The 22,519-nt window shown below is 49.0% G+C and overlaps 2 protein-coding genes across 2 annotated transcripts in view; both read left to right on the forward strand.

The window, feature by feature from the left end:
• The first annotated feature begins 2,673 nt into the window (after window positions 1–2,673).
• Window positions 2,674–4,755, forward strand: LOC125644045 (EEF1A lysine methyltransferase 3). Its single transcript, XM_048867431.2, has 3 exons — window positions 2,674–2,951; window positions 3,000–3,096; window positions 3,147–4,755. Exons 1-3 carry the CDS (start codon window positions 2,674–2,676, stop codon window positions 3,321–3,323), a joined length of 552 nt encoding a protein of 183 aa, XP_048723388.2. The 3' UTR covers window positions 3,324–4,755.
• A 15,723-nt stretch (window positions 4,756–20,478) lies between these two features.
• The window catches only part of AXIN1 (axin 1), a 225,096-nt gene continuing 223,055 nt past the window's right edge, over window positions 20,479–22,519 (forward strand). Inside the window, exon 1 of the mRNA XM_048865935.2 lies at window positions 20,479–20,589. The gene's annotated coding sequence lies outside the window, so the exon portion shown is untranslated. The remainder of the gene's footprint in view (window positions 20,590–22,519) is intronic.

Below are 22,519 nucleotides of genomic sequence, written 5' to 3' on the forward strand. Positions count from 1 at the left end.
TCAGAAGAGCAGAGAGGGCACCTGGAGTTGCCCCTCTACAGTCTCCAGCCAGGAGAGATCCGCTGCCTGACTCATAGCCCCTTTCTCCACCTACCAGCCAGTGGAGGACAACTCCCCTCCATCAGTGTGGGTGCTGACGCTTGCAGGTGGCTCAGCATGCAGGGGCTTTGACTGGCAGGTTCTCCGTGCAGAACTTTCCAATAATGGGCTGGAAATGAGCTGAGCTCCCTCTCAGCAGTGCACTGGGAACTCCCATAGCTCTCTCTAGCCCTGAAAGGTGGAGGCCTTGCTGTCTGATGCTCCTTGAGGCGGGAGGAGAGCTGTGCTTTGGCCTCTGCTGTTGGGGGTTTAGTTGAGGAATGGGCCTGCTTTGGTTTGTGAGGTGGACAGGTCTCCTTCCTGATGGCCAAAGCAAGCTCTGGAGCTCTGCCTGAACTAGGCCCTGCAGCCTGCCCCGTCAGTGCTGCTAGTGCCACCACAGAGCACCCTTTAGGTCTGTAATGGTGGCTGCTTAGCAGCAGATATGGGAAGCCCAGACCCCACAAGATACAAAGTGGGTGAGTGTAAACTAAACCCCAAGAACCCTGCTGGACAGACTAAGGTGAGGGGTAGGCTGGCAGGGTGCATGCATAGCTCTCCAGTGCCCTCAACTCGAGGGCTGTCACTGTCCCCAGTACCCTTTTTTCCAGATAAAATATGGTATCCCCTCACTTTTACACCCAAAATAAAGACTCCTGAAGCTGAGATTTCAGGTGTTGATTGGAACCCCAGGGAGGAATCCTGCAGGCATTGACTTTTTCTGTGTGAAGAGCTGTTTTGTGTCCCTCAGTTTGGAACTTTGTCCCTGCTCGTGCCCATGTTTGGGCCTGGGCAGGTGGAGAGGTGTGGGTGCGTGTCTGGACACCAGGTGCCCCAGTGTGGCACAGGCTGCAGGTGCAGGCTATGCTGCTCTTCTGTCCCCTCCAGGTCCTTGCTGAGGAAGGACTCAGAGGTTCAGTTTGCATCAGATTATGGATGGGATAAAGGGCCAGGCTTTGTTTTTGGAAAACAGTGAGTCCTTCTGTTCTATCACTGATGGGAGGAGAGGCTCCACTGGCAGCCTGCTGCATTTCCTGGTCTTGGCCAAACTGGAAACAGAGAGAACAGCCCTGTCGTGGGTTGCCAGCACTAGGACGTGGGAGTGTGACCAGGATGGGCAAGAGCCTCACTAGGTGCAGGGGAAAGGTACTGAGCTGTTTTGAACTTCAAAAAACGCAGTGTTGGTTCCAGTTCTGGGCAGAGCTTTGAGTCAGTTCTTTTTGGACAGGAACATCTTAACATCATTAAGATAAAACTAAGGACTGAAAACTAGATTGCAAACAAAAAGAAACAAAGCTCCCTGGGGCAGGGACTGTCTTTTTGTTCTGTATTTGTACAGTGCCTGACATATTTAGGCCTTGGGCCATGACTAGTCTCCTAGGCACTACGGTGATACAAATAATAATATGAACATTGCAGGATTTTTCTTTTGACGGTGGGGGAAATTCAGACTTAGTTTCCAGAAACAACCTTAATTCTGGTCCCATGTCCTGCCCAGTCCCATCTAATGAGGATACAGATTTAATATGATTATTGCAACAATTTCAGAAATGTTTCACATCACTGGCTACCAGTGTAAATGTGTCACATTCTACATACATGCTGGTGTATTTCAAAGTGTATATTTGTTTGTTAAATTTGTGATTTGTACTGTATTGTTTTTATACAACTCATCCAATCAGGAAACAGAAACAATACCATGTGACTAATCAAGGCAGCTTGAATTGTGAATATTTGCAACAAACTATTTCTTAAAGAGGAAGTCAAGAATTTTGTGCAGCTCAAAAGCTTCTCTCTTCCCCCAACAGAAGTTGGTTAACTAACAGATATTACCTAATGCACTGTGTCTCTCTAAGAATTATTTATTGAAGAGATTTGTGAATAATAACAAGTAATGAATACATATGGGATTGTATGATCTGTAGGCTGACAATTCTCAACTAATAAGGCAAAACTTGTTGAGTAATTTATTCACTCATTTCTACATAGGATCTTAAATGTGGAACATCAAATTCCAGCCTCATTTATATAAACCTCTTGTCTTTGCTGGAGTCACTCTCTGTTGACACTGTTTAAATGAGCTTAGAATTTCCCTTCATGTACCTATTGCAGCTCTGTAATAAAACAGAGGACCTTTAATGATATATATCACACTGGTTAAATGTGCTGCCTCTCACTAGTGGCTGAATCAAACTGGATAAGAATTACTACGTCTACTAGCCAATAGTGCTACGGCTTTTAGCTTCAGTGGGCGAGGCCTTTGTCTGTCTTTCAGGAACATACAGTGGCCAGCACGGTATTCTCATGGTTTTCCATGAATCAAACAGAAACAGGTGTGGAAGGAAGAACACTAATAAAACATCAGATATAAGGGCTACAAGGTTCAAACAAATCCTGTTACTTAGATCAAAAGAGAACCTAACAGCTGGTGAAGCTACAGGGAAATCAGACATCTCTAGTATGCACTTCGCTCCAATGCAGTGTGTGCGAAGGCAAGGGAGTGCTCTCCCTTGAAAGGTCCCAACAGGCAGAGCAGTTATTAGCACTGTGTGGTGTCTGTGATGCTAGAGACAGCTGTGTTGCGTGCCTTGTAAGATGTCTGCATTCAAGCAGCCTCCCTTCTACCCTGTGGAGCTTGGGGGATGGGCTGCCCAGGTGCCACAGAGGGCTGCTGCTGATGCCACCCTTGAGGGGCTGGAGGCTGTGTTCCTCCAGGAGGTCGGGCTCTTCGCTGACACCTTCCCTGGGGAGACCAGCTACCCCTTTGGCAGCCATATGTTAACCATTGCCCAGCACTACAGGGCCCAACTTGGGGTGGCAGAACCCCTCTGGGAGGCAGCTCTAACCCTGTATAAATATTTTGAGGAGCAGAAGTTCAACTGATTGGTGGGCATCATGGGCATCCTTGCCACCCTGCGCAGGGGAGATGTAATGACCATTGAGCTCCCCCTGGCCTCGAAGCAGATGCAGGAGAACTTCCACAGGAATGTGCCTGCAGATCATTCGGCTCGGGCCCAAGTCTGTGCTGTGTCATGGGGTTCTGGAGGCCCATGAGGCATTCCTGAGAGACTGACTTCATCATAGGTGTAGACATAGTCTGCCTGAAAGACATGTACCCCTTGCTAATCAGGGCCCTCCAGCACCTGGGTGGCCAGCAACCAACTAAGGCTGGCATGCATAGAAGGCAGTGTGAGAAACCACCACCTGATGGCTGGATCACATGGCAGGTCAGCAATCTCAGCTAAACAGGAGCTCTGGCTGGGCCATACACATGTGAAGTACAAAGTGACTCCAGAGTGGTACCACGGTCTGCTGTGAAGCTTGGCCGCATCTGTACCAGAGTTTGTTGTGGACACATCCTGACTCATCCCAGATGTGGGCGACCACGTGAGACCAGTTAACCCTGAGCCAGAGTCACAGAGGTCCCGACCCAGACTGTGGATGGCATCAATTCCTGTAAGATCTATCAAAATACACCACAACAGGAGGGATCAGAGGTGTTTACACGTGTCCAGCTGCCATAAAAATGTCACCATGTTGGTCTAACTTTCTTTAGCTCATTGGCTTTGGAACCTCACCTCGGTGCTCAGTGCAAGGGCTGCACCAGAGACTGCACAAACTCTCCCCTCATTTAAATAGCAAAATGAAAACACAGTATTGCCGTATAGCTTTGCTGTGCGCTGCCCTATCCCAACCCACACTGGGGTGTAATTGTTCTTCACCCTCTACCTGGTCAAACCCCCACCCGTCCAAGAACAACAGCACCGCATGGCTTCCCGGGGAAGGAGACTGTTTGAAGTTAAGACACATATATTGAAAACTGACTTTTACAGAAGTTCTTTATTTTACTGTATCAGCAGTGTAAGGAAGAGGAGAAAAAAGGAGATGGATTATGGAAAGGCAGACCACGTTGCTGGAGCATATGGCCTGCTAAGTTTGCACTGCAGTATGACGGCTCATACAACTCTAAAATGCTAACAAAGTTCAATTCAGTGTATTCTGATGCTTTGTTTACAAAAGTAATTTGAAAATGTGGTGGCATTTGTGGGTCTGTGGCTTGGACCCTCCTTTCTATTGCAAAGCACCCACGTCATAACAGCCACCCAGGCACAATAACAGCATCAAAACAAGCACTGTGCTAAAAACACCACATTCCAAACCACACCCGCAGTGTGGTAATTACAAAGAGGTAATGTGAACTGATGTTAATAAATGCTTTAAACAAAGACGTAACTTTTCTCGCAAGTGAGCCCTAGAGTCCAAGTAGGAGCGCAATTCGTCCCGCACTATGTCCTGAGTGGCTGCATCAGTCCATAAAGGCCTCCTCTCTGGCTGTTCAAAATGCTCACCAAGCATTCCTGCTTCCTGCACCCATCCATATGTCAGGCTCTCCCCCTTGCTCTCGCGAAGGCTGTGCGGTGGTCTTTATCCAGCCTTGATGTCAGGACCCAGTCTTCCAAAGCCACATTACCCAGTCATTCTGCAACTCCTCAGGGTGCAAGTGAACAGTTCCTTTCTCCTTTCCAGTTGTCTAGTGAAAAGCTTCCTAAGCCAGGGGAGCAGAATGACAGGAGGGAAGGCGATGCCACTAATATCCATGTAGATACTGGCTGCAAAGGTACCATTTGTCACTGCATGGAAAGTGCAGACATTTAAAGATCCTGGCATCATGGACCTTTCCAGACCACCCCACATTAATACTGGTGAGTCTTCCACAGTGGTCAATCAGGCCTTGCAGCATCATGGAGCAAGGCCTTGGTGTTGCTCAATTCTGAGGCTTGATGCGGGGGAGCGGGGAGAATAGACATGTAGGTCCCATCAGTGGCCCCTATGCATTTAGGGAACCCCAACCATGCAAGACCCTTAATAGCTGCCTGCACAGAGCCTAGTTTTATGTCCCAGGGGGACAGACAGCACCTTCTTGATAGTGGCACAGACCTCTGTTACAACAGCCCAACTGTTGATCAACTCTAAACCAGTCAGCAACTAACTGGCAGCAGTCAGGGAATGGGGGAGGGGGGCGAGCTTCCAATTGTGATGCTCTGTGACCTTATTGACTTGAACTGGGACCATATAGAACATTGTTGCAACCAAGGTCTGTAGTGGCACCAAATCTTGTATAAAGGGGGTCAAATAAGGTGTCTAAGACAAGGTTGTGGTTTGCTGGTTATGATTATGCTGTTTGCATGTATCATTTTTGTATTTAAAGATATAAGTATTGGATCTATACGGTTTGTATTTCAAATTTGTGCTATGCTTCTGGTTGACACCCCAGACAAGTTGGTGTCAGCTCTGCCCAGCCTGCCTGATGGCCCATTAAGGACCATCAGCTATACAACTGACCCATTGGGAGAAGGCAGATACACCTTGTGACTCAGCAAGGCATGCAGGGACATGCCTATGGGACAGAACAGGTTTTTCCATGCCATGTAATGGACAGCTTGTCTTTGAAACAAAGAAAGAAAGACCACATGGCAAGAGAATATAAAAAGCTGCTGCAGCTCCTCCATCTTGTCTTCAATCCTGCTTCATACCTCTAGAGGGACTTTGCTACAAACGGAAGCTCTACACAAAGGACTGATGACGCATCTCAGATGTGGATGTTCTCCAGAGACTTGACTTGAACCTGAAGTTTATTCTATCGCTGCTACAAGCCTGAACCAAGAACTTTGCCATGACTGTATGTAATTGATTCCATTTAACCAATTCTAGCTCTCACCTGTATCTTTTTCCTTTTATGAATAAACCTATAGATTTTATATTCTAAAGGATTGGCGATAGCGCGATTTGTGGGTAAGATCTGATCTGTATATTGACCTGGGTCTGGGGTTTCATCCTTTGGGATCGAGAGAACCATTTTTCTTTTACTGGGGTATTGGTTTTCATCACCATTTGTCCGCATAACGAGTGGCACTGGTGGTGATACTGGGAAACTGGAGTGTCTAAGGGAATTGCTTGTGTGACTTATGGTTAGCCAGTGGGGTAAAACCGAAGTCTTCTCTGTTTGGCTGGTTTGGTTTGCCTTGGTGTGCATAGAAACCCCAGCCTTGGGCTGTAACTGCCCGGCTTTAAGCAATCTATCCAACTATATACTCTTAGCCCAGCAGAATACTCTGTCCTATCTCGGGGCCTCTCCTTCTGCCCCTCCACCCCCACGAACATGATATAGTTCTGCGGTGACCTAGAATCCTATTTTTGACGTCTCTGACTCAAGGAATATTTCCAACACACCTCTGAACAACATACTAACCCACAGAGACCTTCCTACCAAGACTACAAAAAGAAGGATTCTGGGTGGACTCCTCCTGAAGGTCGAAACAACAGACTGGACTTCTACATAGAGTGCTTCCGCCAACGTGCACGGGCTGAAATTGTGGAAAAGCAGCATCACTTGCCCCATAACCTCAGCCGTGCAGAACACAATGCCATCCACAGCCTCAGAAACAACTCTGACATCATAATCAAAAAGGCTGACAAAGGAGGTGCTGTCGTCATCATGAATAGGTCGGAATATGAACAAGAGGCTGCTAGGCAGCTCTCCAACACCACTTTCTACAAGCCATTACCCTCTGATCCCACTGAGGGTTACCAAAAGAAATGACACCATCTGCTCAAGAAACTCCCTGGAAAAAGCACAAGAACAAATCCACACAGACATACCCCTAGAACCCTGACCAGAGGTATTCTATCTGCTACCCAAGATCCATAAACCTGGAAATCCTGGACACCCCATCATCTCAGGCATTGGCATCCTGACAGCAGGATTGTCTGGCTATGTAGACTCCCTCCTCAGGCCCTACGCTACCAGCACTCCCAGCTATCTTTGAGACACCACTGACTTCCTGAGGAAACTACAATCCATCGGTGATCTTCCTGAAAACACCATCCTAGCCACTATGGATGTAGAAGCCCTCTACACCAACATTCCACACAAAGATGGACTACAGGCTGTCAGGAACAGTATCCCCGATAATGTCACAGCAAACCTGGTGGCTGAACTTTGTGACTTTGTCCTCACCCATAACTATTTCACATTTGGGGACAATGTATACCTTCAAATCAGCGGCACTGCTATGGGTACCCGCATGGCCACACAGTATGCCAACATTTTTATGGCTGACTTAGAACAACACTTCCTCAGCTCTCGTCCCCTAATGCCCCTACTCTACTTGCGCTTCATTGATGACATCTTCATCATCTGGACCCATGGAAAAGAAGCCCTTGAGGAATTCCACCACGACTTCAACAATTTCCATCCCACCATCAACCTCAGCCTGGACCAGTCCACACAAGAGATCCACTTCCTCGACACTACGGTGCTAATAAGCAATGGTCACATAAACTCCACCCTATACCGGAAACCTACTGACCGCTATACTTACCTGCATGCCTCCAGCTTTCATCCAGACCACACCACACGATCCATTGTCTACAGCCAACCTCTACGATACAACCGCATTTGCTCCAACCCCTCAGACAGAGACAAACACCTACAAGATCTCTATCAAGCATTCTTACAACTACAATACCCACCTGCTGAAGTGAAGAAACAGACTGACAGAGCCAGAAGAGTACCCAGAAGTTACCTATTACAGGACAGGCCTAACCAAAAAAAAATAACAGAACGCCACTAGCCATCACCTTCAGCCCCCAACTAAAACCTCTCCAACGCATCATCAAGGATCTACAACCTATCCTGAAGGATGACCCATCACTCTCACAGATCTTGGGAGACAGGCCAGTCCTTGCTTACAGACAGCCCCCCAACCTGAAGCAAATACTCACCAGCAACCACACACCACACAACAAAAACACTAACCCAGGAACCTATCTTTGCAACAAAGCCCGTTGCCAACTGTGTCCATATATCTATTCAGGGGACACCATCATAGGGCCTAATCACATCAGCCACACTATTAGAGGCTCGTTCACCTGCACATCCACCAATGTGATATATGCCATCATGTGCCAGCAATGCCCCTCTGCCATGTACATTGGGCAAACTGGACAGTCTCTACATAAAAGAATAAATTGACACAAATCAGACATCAAGAATTATAACATTCAAAAACCAGTCGGAGAACACTTCAATCTCTTTCGTCACTCAATTACAGACCTAAAAGTTGCAATTCTTCAACAAAAAAACTTCAAAAACAGTCTCCAGTGAGAGACTGCTGAATTGGAATTAATTTGCAAACTGGATACAATTAACTTAGGCTTGAATAAAGACTGGGAGTGGATGGGTTATTACACAAAGTAAAACTATTTCCCCATGTTTATTCCCCCTCCCCCTTCCTCAGACTTTGTCAACTGCTGGAAATGGCCCACCTTGATTATCACTATAAAAGGTTCCCTCCCCCATCCCACGCTGGTAATAGCTCACCTTACCTGATCACTCTCGTTACAGTGTGTAGGGTAACACCCATTGTTTCATGTTCTCTGTGTACATAAATCTCCCCACTGTATTTTCCACTGAATGCATCTGATGAAGTGAGCTGTAGCTCATGAAAGCTTATGCTCAAATAAATTTGTTAGTCTCTAAGGTGCCACAAGTACTCCTTTTCTTTTTGTCCCGAATTGGCACTCTCAGTTGGGTGCCACCAAAGCCAGCATCCTTACCTGGCCACGTGCTTCTCCATGCGGAGGAGAGCTCTCATGTGGGTGCTCCACCAGTGCAGCTCTTAGACCAGCTCTGCAGAGAGTTCTAAGAAAGTGTCTTTTGACATCCTGAATTTCTGCCCCCAGTTCTGGTCGTCCCAAGTCTGCAGCCCTGTCCTGCCCCACCAGTCAGTAGTAGCTGGCCAAGCCCCAAAGCACCATGCTGATGAGTGAATCTGCTGCAGGAGAAGATGTAGGAGAAGAGTCTGGTTGGTTTCAGTCTCCTCCTTTTCAGGTGCCCTTATCACCTTGGTTGGATAGCCATGGTGTGACTTCAGCTACTCTACCAATAGTCTCTGTGTTCACAACTGGAGATCAGCAGTGATCATCCATGCTACCTGACAGTGCCTGTAAAATGGCTCTGGATCACAGAAACAAGACAGGTGATGAGATGAAACAAGAGGAATCATGGGAATTATTCAGTTTGTGCCCCTGCCCCCAAGTCCTATGATTCAATTGCCTTCCCATAAGTGCACAGCATGAAACATCCCAGAATGCATATGGAACAGCAACAGAGAAATACACGGTGGGGTGTCTGATCACAATGCTGAGGATCCATGCAAAACAGTATTGTGCTGTGTGGTCACAAAGCTGTGAGGCAACAGTAAATTGACTGTGGTAACAAGGCGGTGTGCTTGAACCAGTCGTGCAACAGCTGTTGTGGCTCATTTAACGCAGACACACAAAACATGCACCACGATAGATGTGTAGATGGGCCCTTAGCCAAATCCTTTCACATTGGCAATTATGGCATTCACTGCACTGTCACCCCTGACTGCCTCCCGCAAATAAAGATCTCAACAAACAAAAGTAAAAGGTGGGGAGGGAAGGGCTGGAGGTCCCATCCTGGTTTGCTGGGAGGGTAATGGAGCAGGGAGGGCAGTGAGAGCACGGTGAGCCATGGGGACTGGAGCAGGGAGGTTTGAGTCAAAGGTAGCAAATGTAAGCAGGGGAATAGTTCCACTACTGTGGGGAACTTCCCTGGCTTCTGCACTACTGCGGTGAAGTAGGCTAGCGAAAGGATCCGAGCCCTCACTCCCACTTCCTTTACCCAGTAGCCTCCTTGCCCTTGAGGACTCCCCTTCCACTCTCCTGTCTGGCAGAGTCCTTGTAACCCCAACAAGGCTGGGCCCAGGATTCCTGGGGGGCTCGACCCCCAACCCTGCTGTGGTCACCTAGGACGGGGCTAGGATTGTCCCTTCTCCGGTGTACTCTCTCTGCACTGGGCACTTCTCTGACCCACTGACCATTATATACAATTTAAAGCAAATGCAAGTTATTTAATCAACAATTAATTTCAAAAAGAATAAGGAAAAATGGGAAAGGTTAAAGGAAACACATCACCCCGCTCTGTGGCAGGGAACATCACAAGCAGTGTCTCTGGAACATCAGGGCAGTTCACAGTTTGTTCCTTGTAAGTCCCAGGCCTTCTTCTCAGGCCCTGGCTGTGCTGCAGGGACGCTGTGGCTTGGACACTTGCTCTAGTCGTGGCCACACGCTCTCAGACTGTAAGTGGTAGGACCCTTCTTCCCAGTGTCGCCCCCACCCTCTTGGGGTTAGGATCCAAGCCTGGCCTGCAGAGCCTCTTGGCTGAGGCATCTCCCTTTGCTGGCCCCGCTGCCCAGGGTCCCCCTCGCTCTCCCCAGCTGCTCACCGCACCCAGCTCCGGACTGCTCCAGCCCCAGCTCCATCACTCTGTCTCAGCACTGCTGCTGCTGCTCCTCTGCCTCCAGCTCCCTGGGCAGCTTCTTTGGCCCCTCTGCCTCTGGCTGCTGCAGCTCTGCTTCCAGGACAGGTCTGCTCTGCAGGCTGCTTCTGTGATCTGCTCCCAGCACTGACCTGCTTCATGGGCTGCTTTTCTGGCCCCTCTGGCTTTGGGGCTGCAGCTCTGCTCCCAGGGCAAGTCTGCTCTCTCTGGGCTGTGCCTCTGGCTTTGGGGCTGCAGCTCTGCTCCCAGGACAGGGTCTGCTCTCTCTGGGCTGCTTTTCTGGTCCCTCTGGATCTGGCACAGCTCTGCTCCCCAGATTAGCTTGGGCCCCTGCTTTCTCCTTAGCTCGGCCCCACTCTGTCTGACCCAGGCAATTCCAGCTCACTGGGAGGACGGCGCCTCCCTGGCTTCCTGACTCCCTGATTAGCCTGCCCGCCCTGTTATTCAGGCTGACTTGGAGCATTGGCCTCTCCCCATTGCTCCTGGGGACTATCAGTCTCAGGGTCCTGATTTCCCATAGACCCTTCCCCTTTTAGTACTGGGAGCTAGTCAACCAAAACACCGCCACTGAATGTTAGTAAGGGGGCAACAGTCCCCTTACACAAAGATGCAGCTGGGCTTGCAGGCATGGGGGTTGCTGGGAGTGGAGCTCTCAGGCAGAACAAGCAGTTGCCAGCGCTTCTCCCTGGGCTCCTGGAGAGGAAAGGTCTCAGCCACCGCAAAGCCACTGCAGCTGCTCCTGCAAGGTGCTGCCTGCTGGTCACTGGTATGGAAAACTGCTTAGCGATAGCAGAATCAGTGCGGACACTTCAGCCTTGTCTCCTCTTCCCATCATCCACTGTTCTGACTGCAGGCATGGCCGTCATCTGGGAGGTTGCCTAGCAACGTGCCTCACCATCAAGCTAGTGCCTGGTTCCTAGAGAACCACTGAGGATTCCTTAGCAACTGAATTTAGCCTTTTGTGGGGTGCTATGTGCCCAGCTGAGTGTCTTCATCTCTGCATCACCGGGGGTGGGGGGGGGGCATTTCATCCTCCTCCGGCCCTTGTCAGGCTGTTCCTGATCCCTCCTGAAGACACTGGACATTCCTGGCCCTGCCTGGCAACCTCTGCCCATCGGCCTGGCCTCCTGGAATGCTGCAGTGTTATCTGGGGATGGGTGAGTGCTGGGGAGATCAGCAGAAGTTCTTATTATTAGACGCTAAGTCCAGAACCATCTTTGCCTGGACACGTTGATGAAATGTTGATTAATGGCCACCGGCCAAAGAGACATTCCTTGGTTGGAAGCACTTGGCTGGACAGCTATGACTGAGCATGGCTTCAAATGCTCCACGGCCGGTGGATTTTGAGAAGTCGAAGTGTGTGTGGGGGTGGGGGGTACAGCCAGGCCTCCACAGCACCAGGGTGACTATCAGGCTGTCACCACTGAATCTGCTGGGTGTGCAACCTCAAGGTAGATCTGATCAACCTTTTTTTTTTTTTTTTCCAACCAAAGGTAACATAAGTGAAAAGTGGCTTTTTGTCAAAACCAGAAATATTTCATCTTTGACAAAATTTAAAACCCTCCCCCCAAAAACCCAGAGACTGAACAGCAAACATTTCACGGTGCAAACATTTCATTTTCAAAACCTGAACATGTTTCCTGCTGGAACTGATCCAGCACCAAAGCTCTCGATGAATACAGCCATGGGGCCAGTAGTTCCGGAGGGGTCCCACAGCCCCCACAGTTGTAGGCCTTCTGCAGTGCTGTCACTGTTCATTATTTGTGCGGTACTGTGTGCTGTGTAGAGCAGATAGCAGTCATGCCTCTGCCTCAAAGAGCTTGCAGTCTAAACCCAGACATGCCCCAACAGGTGGTGTGGATAGGGGGAAAGGAGCACTGAGCTGCAGCTAGAGCAACTGTGTGTTTGCTAAGGCCCCGAGTCAGTGGAGCACTTGTTTAACTCCCATGGACTTGACTGGGACTGATGCATATGCTTAAGTGCATTGCTGAATTGGGGCTAAGGAGAATAATGCATGCAGTTTGATGGCATTCTTTGGTTAGCTAAGTGAGCCCTTTCTAACTGGACCCACAGCTCTCTCTTTATCCTAATGTGGGTTGTAAGAGGCCTGACATCACACATTCCTGTTATCTCCCCAGCACGAGGCAGGACTCCTTGCAAATGTGTATGTTCCAGGTGGAAATTCTGTGCAATCACCAGTGTACAATAGGGAACCTATTCCCCACATAGGCTTTTGAGCTTCAGCCTCTGAGCGATCCGCTCTCAGGCAGTGCCTGTCTCTTGGAGCTTCTAACAGTGCTGCTTAGATCAGTGGCTGACAGAGCATTTGCTGTGACAATCTGAGATTGTGGAACTTTCTTTCCCTGCAGCATCCATTTCAGCCCTGCCTTCCCACTCCTCGTCAGAGGCAGGCTGCTTTGTCCCCAGTGGCTGGCCCTGCCCTCCCTCAATCACAAGGTTCTATGTGGTCTCTTCTCAGGTGGTATAACTGTGGTTTGCTACATTTGAATGCCAAGTGCTTTATAAATGAATGCCAGAGACTTAATAAATACAATCATTGTTAATTGCTCATTAGTATGGTTAATCCTCACTGGGATGTACTCCTGGAACTCCCATTTCATTCACCCTTGACAATATATTGTGTTACACATGGAAAGCTACAGCAACCAGGCTAGAAGGAGCTTGGGAAGTGCAGTCACCAGAAGGGCACCACTGCCCGATTTCACTCATGTCACCCTCCTATCTGCTCAGTCTGCCCCTCCTATTGCTAGTCACCCTCAGATTGTGTAACAGCTATAGTCAGACTGTGAGCTCTTCAGAGAGGAACATTGTCCAGTCTGTGTACGTAAAGCACCCACACTCTGCCAGGCCCCGCAGTAAATAATATTAACAACAGTACAAAAGTGGTAGGAGCTGAGGATTAAGGAAAGGGGCTGAGGGCGAGAACAAACAGGTATGTGCCATGTGCTGGCCCTGGCTTACAGACCGAGATGGCCTGGGAGTGACAATAACACGCCATCCTTGCATAGTGCTTCATCTCTTCAAAGCGCTCACCCCAGCAAGGCACTAGGAGGCAGGTGTCATTAATATTGTTTCCCCATCAGCCCAAACAGTTGGCCAATGTTCAGGGCCTTGCAGGGCTGTTTCCATTCAGAGGAGAAATCGATGGGATGAGTCAGGTCTGTTCTTGGTGCAATCTTGTTTATTTACAAAGAATGCACACAAAGTCCCGTTTTCCTGAACACGGGATAAACAATCAGCATCAGGGAGTTTCCTTGCTCAGAAATCCCCAAGGTCTGTGGCCAAAAAGCTCTATGTCTCTGCTATCCCTCAGGTTCATGCTTGCAACTACTTCTGCTGGCTTTCTGCCTCTGACCCCCACAGCCTCCTACCCGAGAAACCCCTCCCTCCACACAATTTAGCTCTGTCCTGCCACATGGCTATTGCTTTGGGCAGTCGCCCTCGTCCTCAGCTGTCTTTCTTAAATTGCTCCTTCCATTGAGTCTGAAAGAATGCCTGGCAGATCCATTGGCTTTAATGAGATCTGTGACTGCCTCTGGATCAAAGACTTTTTTGATGGCAGCCATTAGGACTTTTCGGCACAACATGATTATCCCCGTTTTATTGGCAGGGAAAGTGGCACACAGAGGTGAAGACCAAATGTGACCACTAATTTCAGGGGTCTCCAGTTTTGGCTGCCCAACCTAAGCCACCACAGGCTTGATAGTCCGAGGAGGTGCACTCCCCACCACTCCCATCATGTATATCAAATTAAGTCCTGGGTGCTCAGCACCTCTGGAAACCAGGCCCTAGTGTCTTGATCCCATTCCCATTAAATCAATGGCAAAACTCCACCTGGCTAAGTGGTTCAGGGCCAGGCCATGGCTGTGCAGAGTTGGGGGCCCACAAAAATAAGGAGCTGGAAATTAATGGCTACTTTTGACAATGTTGTCCTAAGCAAGTGTAACCCTTCTGCCCGTCAGAGTTGGCAGCAACAAGGGCCGGGTTCAATATCTAGGGGATCCATTCCAATAACACAATGCAAACCAGCTTGAGCCCCCACCCAGTGACCTGGGACAAATATATACCACCCCCGCTGGGCGCCTCCAAGAGGCAATACTTCCCCTCTCGCAAGCACATAGTCTGAGTGTAGCAAAAAGCCTTTTAATAACAGAGAGAAATAATGTGGCATTATGTTGGGGAAACACCACCAACAGGATTCATAACACAACCCATGAGCAAAAAAAACCCACCCCAAGCAAATTGGGGCATGCCCCTTTCCCTTTGGTTCTTGAGTCCAGCAACCCCAAATCACCCAAAGTCCCAAAAGTCTCTGTCCCGGGTGAGGGCAGCCCCAGAGTTTGAAAGTTTATCTGCGGAGCTTTACCTCCCAACCTGGGTGGAGATGGAACAGGGGTAAGAGGCACCTTATATGATCTGAAGCTGACCGCCCCACAGCTCCATAGGCCTTCGCTCCGCTCCGCCAGCGCCCCACGAACTCCTTTGCTCCGCGGCCCACAAGCAGCTCCCGCTGTCCTACAAACTGCTCCACCAGCCGGTCCACAAGGCACTCCAGCCATCCCGCAAACTGCTCCACAATATATCTTCAGACTCCCCCACTACTTAACACAACACTCAGTGATTTCAGCATTTAGTCAGTTCAGCTCTTTGGTGAATTCAGCTTGTAGTAGAGAAGCCTCAGTGCTGGTGCACTGTTAGCCCAAAGCAAGCTCAGCAGCCTGTAACTAGACTCCTAATGAAATCAAAATTAGCTCTGATATTTCCCAGTGGAGAGAGGAAGAAGTGCAATTAGCATGTAAGGCCCTCACCAAGGGGCCCATACCACTAAGTATTAATACTTATCCCCAGCCTCTCTCAATTCATAGAGTTTTGGAACCCATGACCCTTGCCTAGCGAGTGCCACTTAGTTGATGATGAGTCCCTCCATCATAACAAAAGGCCAAGTACAGTTCCAAACACAGTTCCCATAATCAGGGTAATAACAATTTATTCTTCCTGCCCCAATAACAGAGACACTGGGGATCCCACAGCAGCCAAAGTGACCATTTGGGCAGCTATGGCCTCATTCTAGGCGGGGTGGATGTGCCTATGCAAATGAGATCAGCCCCTGAAGTTCTTTGCCACACCTCACCACCAGATGTCAGGGTGGAGCTCATCCTGACACTGCTTACACAAGAAAGCATCAAGTGCCAGGATCCAAACCCAGGAGCTCCTGGCTACTAGTTTCATGCTGCATGCTATGGACCATGCAGACCCTTTAGCCCAGCAAGAAGACAAGGAGTGACTGAGAGCCAGAGACATAAAGGAGACTCGACCATCTCTGTGCTTCCTTGTCTCCAGCAATTCCACTCTGCTGAGCAACAGCAGAGCCTGGCTGCAGCCTTGTCCTATTGGTGGGAGTCTCCTGGCAGCAAACAGCACACAGCATGGAGCCTTGGGTCATGGCTGCCATCTTGAATTGAATGTTCTCCATCTTGGGTGATGCAGCGTGATGGGGTGTCCGTCCCCCATAGGGGTGGAAGGGATTATCCATGCCCTGCCCCAGAGTGGAATAGCAGAGGGGAGCCCTCCAAGTGGCCTAGAGCAGCCACACAGGAAGCAGGCAATTGGAGAGAAGCTGCAAGGAGCAGCCAATCAGAGCCCAGCAGGCTCACATAAAAGCAGGTGCAAGGCCAGAGTCAGTGGCTGCTGGGAGCATAGAGAGAGAGGATCATGTCCTTAGCAGGCTGAGGGAACTGTAGTGCCTTGAACAGGACAGCAGCTGGCAAGGACTCAGGGTGTAAGAGGGAACTCCTGGCTGGCTGCTGGGACTGAGCAGCCGAATGCCCTGGGGTCAGGGCAAAGAAGGTGCTAGGGCTGTGCAGAAGTGGCCCAGGGCATTGTAGCAGCATTGCCAGAAGTTAAAGAGGCACAGCAGGAGGCTGCTATCTACAAGGTCCCTGGGTTGGGACCCAGAGTAGTGTGTGGGCCTGGGTCCCCCCAGCTGGCGACTGGGGAAATGGCCTAACTATTGGACAGTGCTGTCTATCCTCCGGAAGGGAGAAACATGGATGGTGACCTGGCCGGAGGGCCAAGTCATGAAGAGGAGGCTGCGGTTCCTGCAGTGAGGTGGGCCCACAGTCAGAGACAACAGGAGAGGTACCACTGGAAGAGAGCGCACCAAGTGGCAAAGCTAATCCCTAGGGTGGCCAGCTGGAGGCGCCACCACAGTGAGTGAACTCTGTCACACACAGCCTTATGCCTCCTCAGTGGAGGTGAAGGGCAGGAAATGGATTTCCACAGCAGAGGGAGGAGAGGCTTCGGGCCCATGACTGTGTTTGTTTGTGATATTCATGAGGAGGTCTAGCTCACACCCTCTCCTGACCCTGAGCCCAGGAGGGAAAGGGTCCTTCTTCCTCTTCCTCTTTCCTTCCTCTGCCCCCACTACAGGGTGAAATGGCAGAGCAGGAAGTGCCCTAGTCCCAGCGAAGCATCCTCCCATGGGGGCAGGTGCAGGGTCTGGGGCCTGACTAGGGAGATGTCAAAAGAGCTGATCAGATCCCTGGGAAGTGCTACCCCTATCACCAGTGAGGGTGGGGCTCAGCCTGACCCTCAATTATCGATACACTTGTGACACTGAGTCTCCTGTCACTGCGTGCCCCTCAGCCCTGTTATCTGACCTGGGCTGAGCTCCCTGCAGAGTCTGGGGTGCTCTCAAGACAATACAAAGACCTGGGATTTCATTCTGTTTATTCTTGCAGAAACCAATTCACTCCAGTGTTAACCACAAAGAAGCCAGTTTAACAGGGTCAGTGGAAATGTATGGCTACAGTGCAGGGAAATCCTGACATTTGTAGGGAAGAGTATAACACATAGCAGATTCCTTCTGATTAGTGTGGAAATTTGCATGCACAAGTTCATAGATAGATAGTGACCCATAGTAGAAGACAGACTTGGTTTGATCAATGTAACTCCTATCATTGATTTTTAATAAGCTGCCTTGTTTGTAGTACGTCCTAATATTGTTCTTCCATCTGATGAAAAAATGTCACGAGTAAGAAAGGCATGTTAGAAAAAGCACAGTTCAGCTGGATTAAAGAGGTGATAGTTACAAAAATACCCAAATCCCCCCAGTTATAAGGGGCATGGAGTTCAGCTTTTAAACTGGACAAGGTAAAGAAGACACAACTAGGGCGAACATAATTCCTTCTCTGAGGATTCATAAACCACCCACTGGCACACAGATAGGGATCCAAGCTAGCCATAATTGGGCCTTGCTTCAGATATCTGTTTAAATGGCAATCCCTATGTAACACTTTATAACAGGGTACTGTTTTTACATAATAATTAAATGGCAACTACACAGAGTATGCTTTTTGATACCATTTGTTACCATTAACTCATATACTTTGGGAATTTCACTACATGACTCAGAACAACCAGCATGCCAGCACAATGCAGCTGATATTCCAGGATTCTGATGGTACACGTATTAGGGAGAACACTGCTATTCTGTGTATTAAAGCATTTAAATAATTACATTATTACACAACAGCAGCCAGCATCTTAATGTAGTCTGCAGCTCCCTGCTCCCTGCCGTCCAGAGTGCCCCTTCCAGGATGAAGGATGAGCTTTGGTCTCTGCATGCCACATCTTCAACAGCAATGAGAGATGCTCCCCACGTCCTTCCCTTCTTGGGTATGTGAAGGCTCTGACTGTGTATGTGATAGGCCTCCAGTCACAGCCGTGCCTTTGCTGTAGTATTGCCCCAATCCCTCTTTTGAGGCACCCATAGACATTTTTGTAGGGCAGGAAACATCAAAATGTGGATGTAGAGGTGAGTAATCTTTTCAACTCTTCACTTTATGCTTCATGCTCCTCAGTGCATTTCCATTCCACACCCCAGAGTATCAGTCTTCTGCTCACATGCTTTGATTTTATTAGACAGGTTATCTAGACATTTTCCCAAGAACTCCACCATCCCTAAGATGCTCCATAAGTTCTTTTGGGGAGTGTGGGAGCAGGGAGAGGAATTGGCATTTTGCTGTAGACTGAAACTAGTGTAGTTGGAAATGAGTCTGGACATCTAAAAGCAGCCAGAAATATCTCTAAACCTGCAGCCCCACTTCTGACCACACGTGTTTCAATATACAGTAGTTTGGCCCCATGTCTTTGTGTCTGAGCTGTCCTTTTTTTAACATGTCTTTTCCTCCATGAGAAATGTTCAGGAACAGACAAGCAGGTCCCAAGGTGGGGAAGAGAGAAATCGTCCCACCATTGCTCACAGTTCCCAGCTCTGTAGATAAGGTTGGAATAATTCAGATTTTTCTGAAGGCTTAAGTTTCTCTGTTCTCGTTTTGTCTTTCCCTTTATAAAACACAGGAAATTCTATGCAAGAACCCATCGGAGATGAGCCTGAACTCTGAGACTTCACCCACAAACAGGCAAAAGCACTGGGGTTAGGAGGACCCCCTGGCCAACTTAATCCGACTCCTTTGCCCATGGATCTTATAGGAACATAGGACTGAAAGGAACCATCTGGGATGTCAAGCCCAATCCCCTGCTATAGCAGGTCACCCCATCATAGAATCCTGTTCATTAATTTATCAAGCTTCATCTTAAAACTAGATAGCTCTTATGCCTCCACTGGGAGTCTGTTCCAGAACCTCATTCCTCTAATGGTTAGAAACCTTCTTCTAATGCCCAGCTTCAGTTTACTCATGGCCAGTTAATAGCCATTTGTTCTTGTGCCAACATTGTCGTTTTGCTTAAACAGCTCTTTACCCTCCCTGGCGTTTACTCCCCTCTCCGCATTCATTTTGCTAGACTAAACAAGCCAAGCTTTTCCAGTCTCCTCTCATAAGGTAGTTCTTCAGTCCCCTGATCATCCTAGTAGCTCTTCTCTGCAGTTGTTGCAGTTTGAATTCATCTCTCTTGAGTGACCAGAATTGTATGCAGTACTCCAGAAGAGGTCTCACCAGGGCCATGGCACTTGCTGGAAATACTTTGCCGGATACATCCTGGGATCACATTTGTCTTTTTTTCATGGCTGTATCGCATTCGTGGCTCACCATCATCCTGTCATTTTGAGCTGGGTCTTTCATTAGCTAATCACATAGATGATGATAATCATCCTTCATAACAAATTCCCTCCCTCAGCAGGGAGACCCAGGCTCCTGCACCATTGTACCTAGCTCCGTGCTTCAATGCAAGAAACAGAGCGAGTCCTGACCTGTGTAGACAGGAGAAGTCTGTGCTGCAGTAGGGAGATGTCTATACTGCAGGTGGGAGGTACAATTTCCTGCCCAGGGAGACTTACTCATGTTACCACAGCTTGAACTAACGTGCTAAAAATAGCAGAGTGGATGTGTGACATGGGCAGCAGCTCAGACTAGCCACCGAAATCCAAGCCCTCCTAACCCCTGGGTCAGAGCTTGGGCAGCTAACCAAGCCGCCGCGTGTGCCACAGCATCCACACTGCTGCTGTTAGCGCACTACCTCGAGCCGAGCTCGCGCAAACCTGTCTGCCCACCCTGGGAATTACACCCCCCAGCTGCAGTGTAGAAACACACGGTGTGCTTTCCCCAGCCCTGAGCCAAAGCAGCTCCTCTTTGGAGGAGGAGGGTGGCGAGGTCTGGAGGGTGGTGCAGAAAGCCCCAGTATCAAGTCATTGTGCAGTCAGGATCAGATGCAGCAGCAGCAGCAGCGGGGGAAAGCTGGCTGGCTGGGGGAGAGATAACGGCTTATTTCAGCAGTGTTGAAAGAGTTTGCTTAAGTGTTCCTGCTTTTTAGTGGCCCATCCTAAAAAGAAAGGGAAGACGATCTTTCTGTGTGGGATGAAAGTGGTCTGTCTCGACTGTTTACCCAGCAATTATAAGTAAATCCATGGTGCCTAAAGGGGCTGGTTGCCATAGTTACAATAGGATTCGAAGGACCATCATTTGGTCCTGGCCTCAGCCAATCAGGTTGAGGAGCCAAAGCTGCAATATAAAGTAAAGATTCCCATCTTCCAGCCACACAGTTACCAAGAAAGGGAAATAGGTTTAAGAGTGTTGGAAAGTGCTCCGGACAGCAAACAGGGCGGCTTCTCCTGTCATGGCGGACTGCGAAACCCCAGCAGGAAGGAAACGCAGCAGGGGAGGCAGGTGAGAAAATACAGCTCTCCCTATATCTCCATTTATTGTTCTCCTTCACCGCAGCCCCCTCCGCCGCCCCACCCCATCCTCGGCCACCACCGAATCTCACCCCCACCCCTGAAACCAACAATAAAACCCCTATCAGAGGAGAGACAAAGAGAGCTCTATGGGAAAACGCTCAACTATTCTCCCAAAATTGTTATCGTAGGCCTTTCAAATCAAATTTCTCAAAGCAGCCTCATCAAAGGCCCCCAGCTGGGCTCTCACTGAGAGAGCCTCAACCCATATTTTTGCCGCCCACATGGCCCCCTCCCCCACCAGGTCTTGGATGATGCGACAATTCATCGCAAAGTCAGGGCGGCTTAAAAAGTGTGTTTGCAAAAAGACAGAAAGAGAGCGGCTCCTAAATTGATCATAGGCTCCAAATCTCATTACTCAAGACTTCTGAGGATGGATATTTCCAAAGGCTGCTATTAATGACTTGTAAATGGAGTCCCTTTATGAGATCAAAGCCAAAGAGCCAGGACACAGTTGTGTGTGTTTGCTGTTGTGTTGGCTAGAGGAGGGGGCTGAGTGTAAGGAACCGAGCCGCAGGATGGCGCGGGGAGCTCTCCTCCCCTGCTGCTGCTGCCCTCCATGTTTCTGAGTGTCGCGGCTGCTGCTGTGTGACCCATCTTGCAATGGATACTGCAAATGTGATGTCAGTCAGGGATGGAGGCAGATAATTACACAACCTTAGCTGAATGGCTGAAATGGGGACAAACAAACTCCATCAGCTTTTGGCAGTTGAGGGAGAGAAAGAGAGTTCAGAAACTAAGTAGCTGGGATTCCAAATTTGTTCTTAATAAATGAGCATATTTCAGTCAGAACCTCCCAGGACACATTGAATAGCACGGCAGTTCATTGCTTTTGTCAGAGGCTGATGGATGCTTTCTTCAGAGGTTGAGCCTACTTTGTTGGGTTTCTTTTTCCTCCCAAAGTTGTAGCATCCCAGAGCCCTCTGGGCTAAGAGTGGCAGGGACATCAGCAAAGGGAGGAGTTCAGCTACTCTCTGTTACTACTGCTCCTCCTTACATATGTGTTTATTTTTGTTGTGAGTAGGAAATCGAGCAATAGGCAGTGTTACCCCAGTGTAAGCACCACCAGAAATAGCCTCCCCATCATATTCGCATACTAATGGAAAGCAAACTCACAGATGGTAAAATAACAGAGTCGTGTAGGTTTCAAAGGAACCTTCTATGTCAATTGTTATATTATTAGGTAAACTCTAAGAAGAAAATCTTTTAATCCACTGTGGCTAATCCAGTCTACTTTTGTTGGCCATGACATATTCAGCGCCAACAAAAGGCTCTGGCTGATGGACACCAGCATACATAATGTATTTATAACTCTGCCACTTGGAGCTGGCGAGGCACCAGAAAGAGAGACTTCCCGGGTCAGCAGAAGGGCTGGGGGTGGGTGATTTGCAAGGCTTTTATCAGTTTTATTTTTATTTCAAAGAACTCCACTGAGATGTTTACACTGAACTGATCATTCAAGAGAACACAAAGAGGAAAGAGTGGCCCCCTGCACAGGTCTGTACCCTGCCTCGGAGCTTCCTGTGGACTCGGCCCACTCCTTACCTCAGAGCCTCTCAGGATTCATCTACACAGCCCGCTGCAGCAAGTCTCCCAGCCAGGGTGATAGGTTCAGATTTGCAGAGCCCATGCTAGCTCTAAAAAAAGCTGTATAGACAGCGCTTTGAAGTTGCAGCTTGGGCCAATGCTCAGGCTCTGGAGCCTAGGCAGAGGGATGGACTCCAGCACCCAAGTCTCAGCTTCAGAGTGTTATCTACACATCTAGTGTGAGCCCCACTACCCCAAGTCTGTCAACCCAGGCCAGGAGGTTTGCTGCCATGGGCTGTGTAGATGTACCTTCACGGGGCCCAGCCTCATCACTG

The sequence above is a fragment of the Caretta caretta genome, chromosome 10 (genome assembly GCF_965140235.1).
Source record: "Caretta caretta isolate rCarCar2 chromosome 10, rCarCar1.hap1, whole genome shotgun sequence".
NCBI classification, from domain to species: domain Eukaryota; kingdom Metazoa; phylum Chordata; order Testudines; family Cheloniidae; genus Caretta; species Caretta caretta.